At 37.6% G+C, this 4,195-nt stretch overlaps 1 protein-coding gene across 1 annotated transcript in view; it reads left to right on the top strand.

Moving 5' to 3' along the window:
- The window catches only part of LOC136878950 (uncharacterized), a 644,334-nt gene extending 640,452 nt beyond the window's left edge, over window positions 1-3,882 (top strand). The window contains exon 5 of the mRNA XM_068229091.1: window positions 3,844-3,882. Coding sequence (XP_068085192.1) covers window positions 3,844-3,882 — 39 coding nt within the window. The remainder of the gene's footprint in view (window positions 1-3,843) is intronic.
- The last annotated feature ends 313 nt before the right edge of the window (window positions 3,883-4,195 follow it).

Below are 4,195 nucleotides of genomic sequence, written 5' to 3'. Positions count from 1 at the left end.
TGCATCTTACGGCACTACACTGTATATTATTTCACAGATGCACAGGATAAAGACAACAATGTCACATATTGTCCCGCAATGCCACCAATATAATTTTTCATGCTATACTACACAGACGTGGTATGCCTAACTTAAATCATGTTATCGAGAGAGCAAACCAACATGTGATAGGGTTAGTCAATACATTTAAAATTGTAAACGGGGAAAGAATAGTAATTCATTTTGAAAGTGAGAGGATGTGACAGGCTACGAAAATTGATAGAGAACTTGAATATGCCTCTGAGAGTTAGAGAAAATAATAATCAGAAAGGGGACAAACCAAAATTGCTAGTTCGGTGGGTGATCAAATGTAAAGATAAACCCTCAGGCAAGGCGGTACCCACGAGTGAGGTTACGGGGGTTTAAACCCCTCCGAAATAGAAGTGAACTTGGCAAATTTGAAACAGCATTTACGGGTTTGGAAATAGCCAACAATAAATGAGAAATGTTATTAAAAACAAGCATTTGCAAAATAAACAATTGAATCTAACCTTTAAATAATATCTGTGCCGTCTTTAAATGTTTCTCTATGAATATACTCAACAAATTTACTAAAAACATAAATTGAAATTTTAATTTTGGTGAGATATACGGTTTGTTTGTTTTTATGTTCTTAATGCATTTTGCACCATAAAAATCAATTTCAATAAACATATAGAAATATTTTCATGTTATCAAGTCTCTAGAAGATTTTTATAAAATCAATAAAAACTCTAAATCTTTTCACTACCTACAGTGAAACATATTGTTACCTCCATTTTTAAACAAATGACAGAAATCTTTGTGTCGCACTGAACGTACGTGTTAAAGCGTGTTCTTCCCACCAGAATGCTATGACTGTACATTTCTACTTCACCCGTTGAGTTGTAAAAGGTCCTGCTGTAAAACTACTTCAAACCTTTCTTTCTATAAAAAACTTACATGAAAGTTTAAAAAAAACGTTACTGTAGTTTTTGTTTTCGGAAGCCCCACCCCCTCCGAAAAAATGTCCTGGGTACGGCCTTGACCTTAGGAAATACTTTTTTAGGGGGAGAAGGTAAAACATTGAAGGATGTAGATCATTATTTATCAGTTAGCGACTCAAGCAAATGCATCAAGTAGCCCAAGCCCATCAGTAGAACGATAGTAAAGGAGGACAGTTTAAACTACTGTATCTTGATGATCATTTGGATAGTAAAAAAAAATCTGGTATATCAGAGATCTTGACCATAGTAAACTAATGTAGCAGTCTTATTTTTAAAAAAGGAATCCCTTTGCCTCTTTCATACTAATGTGCAATCTGTAAAAAATATGTTACATGAGATAGACATTTTTCGTGATCCATTTCCCAGTGATAAATGTGTATTACTGATCATTGGCTTGGAGAAGAGGAAGTCGGTTTATATGCACCATCAGGATATGAATCGGTAGCAAATTACTGCAGAAGAAGAAATTGTGTGTGGAGGCGTAGAAATGTTTCTGAAAATCAACCTTGATATACAGTATACTGCGTGGTAGATTTTGTGAAGATCATTTGGGACAGCCCGCATCATGCTCTGTAGTATAAAATTGATAATTATTTCTTTATATCGTACTCCTAATTCAGATGTTAATATTTGTACACAGAGTGGGAACATTTAACGAAACACTTAGAAAAATACAAGAATTTCAGTATATTTATAGGGGATTTTATCGTAAGCATTCCAAAGGAATCAAACAATAAGGATCTCAGTGTTCTCCCTAGGACCGCCCCGCCGTTTCTACAGACCGCTCGGCTAACATAACCTAGATACATAATATTAATACGTATTTGAGTCAATGGTTGCTCCAAATTAAAACGTAAATACTATATAACTGTTTATTTAAATTCATTTCGATTCCGCATGACGTCGCAAACTCGTATGGTATTCCACAGCAGTTGCGAAGACTGAAGAAATGTGTTTGCAGACCTCATAATTATGTCTGCTTACTATGCTTTCTTTTAAATTCACATCTATAGTATAGAACAATTATTTGGGAAAATTTTACGGCGCTCAGGATGCTTCTATACGACAGAAAGCAGTCGGTTGCATACAGGGAATTTCAGACGAGGAATCATGTAGGGCCTTTTTCAAGAAACTGGGAATAATTGCTCGTCCCTCAATATGCACTTATCAGTGCATAATGGCCATTAAAAGAAACTGCTCAGTTACCCATTAAGGAAGGACGTACATCAGCATAATACAAGGAGAAGAAATGATATAGACCCTTAGATTAAAGAAAGCACGAAATATTATAATTACACTGATTACACATTAATGATACTTTTTTTTTAACAAACCGGGCGAGTTGGCCGTGCGCGTAGAGGCGCGCGGCTGTGAGCTTGCATCCGGGAGATAGTAGGTTCGAATCCCACTATCGGCAGCCCTGAAGATGGTTTTCCGTGGTTTCCCATTTTCATACCAGGCAAATGCTGGGGCTGTACCTTAATTAAGGCCACGGCCGCTTCCTTCCAACTCCTAGGCCTTTCCTATCCCATCGTCGCCATAAGACCTATGTGTCGGTGCGACGTAAAGCCCATAGCAAAAAAAAAAAACTTTTTAACAAGCTCCCATTGTAATAAGAGAAATTTCGGTGAAATCCTTTCAAAAAACTGGGTGGCGGTAAAGAGCATTTACATTATTCATGAATTTGAAGAAAAATTGGTGCATCTTCATATATAAATTAGTAAAGATGTGTATGGTATGAAAATCAGCCTCTCGAAGACTAAATTGATGTCAGTAGGTAAGAACTTCAACAGAATTGAATGTCAGAGTGGTGATACAAAGCTAGAACAGGTCGATAATTTCAAGTATTTAGGTTGTGTGTTCTCCCAGGATGGTAATATAGTAAGTGAGATTGAATCAAGGTGTCGTAAAGCTAATGCAGTGAGCTCGCAGTTGCGATCAACAGTATTCTGTAAGAAGGAAGTCAGCTCCCAGACGAAACTATCTTTACATCGGTCTGTTTTCAGACCAACTTTGCTTTACGTGAGCGAAAGCTGGGTGGACTCGGGATATCTTATTCATAAGTTAAGTAACAGGCATGAAAGTAGCAAGAATTGTTGCTGGTACAAACAGGTGGGAACAATGGCAGGAGGGTACTCGGAATGAGGAGATAAAGGCTAGTTTATGAGTGAACTCGATGGACGAAGCTGTACTCATAAACCGGCTTCGGTGGTGGGGTCATGTGAGGCGACTGGAGGAGAATAGGTTACCTAGGAGAATAATGGACTCTGCTATGGAAGGTAAGAGAAGTAGAGGTAGACCAAGACGACGATGGTTAAACTCGGTTTCTAACGATTTAAAGATAAGAGGTATAGAACTAAATGAGCCCACAACACTAGTTGCAAATCGAGGATTGTGGCGACGTTTAGTAAATTCACAGAGGCTTGCAGACTGAACGCTGAAAGGCATAACAGTCTATAATGATAATGTATGTATGTATGTATGTGTAAATATTAGACAGGTTATTTGTAAGTATAGCGCAGAATATTTAGTACAGGATATATTCCAAGGGAGATGAATTGTAAAAGAGGGTACCCCCTATTACGTTATCACTACTTGAGAAGGAAATCAACACGGCTAATTTAGCAAGATTTTGAAACCTAACAGTACTTGCCTCCTTAACTCCATGAATTCAGTATAGTGAAGGATGCTGCCATCTGAGAACTTCATGTTATAAAGGAGCAGCTAGAGGAGGGCTAGCGAGCTCTAGGCCGGAACCTCAGTCATGTAAGAGTGCTATTTTTATTGATGTTCGCACCTCAAGAATTTAATTAATTCTTGTTTTCTCTCTCTTTTTCAGCTTCCATCACTGGGGACCTTCAATGAACAGGTAAGGTGAAAGGATGGCTGGTTTCTCCGGATTGGCCGACAAGTTTTTTCTCCAGGGTATGAATCTTACTAGTGTTATCGCATTCATCTAGATAATAGCTTTTCGCTTGCATCTGTTAAACGTAACTCTCTCACAGGTTTCTTCTTTGGCTTAACATACGGAAAGGGGTGGCTCTGGTATAATTGCTTAATTTGTTGTATACCTGAAATTACCGTACATACATCTTCTTATATTAAAGCTAGAAACATGACATTGTAGGGTATATTTGTATAAGTGTGTAAGGAGTGTTAAGATAGGGTTTTACAAAAAAAATTAATTGAAA

Source organism: Anabrus simplex, chromosome 8 (genome assembly GCF_040414725.1).
Source record: "Anabrus simplex isolate iqAnaSimp1 chromosome 8, ASM4041472v1, whole genome shotgun sequence".
In the NCBI taxonomy this organism is placed as follows: domain Eukaryota; kingdom Metazoa; phylum Arthropoda; class Insecta; order Orthoptera; family Tettigoniidae; genus Anabrus; species Anabrus simplex.
The sequence above is the reverse complement of the archived record's forward strand: the minus strand, read 5'-3'. Positions and strand labels throughout refer to the sequence as shown.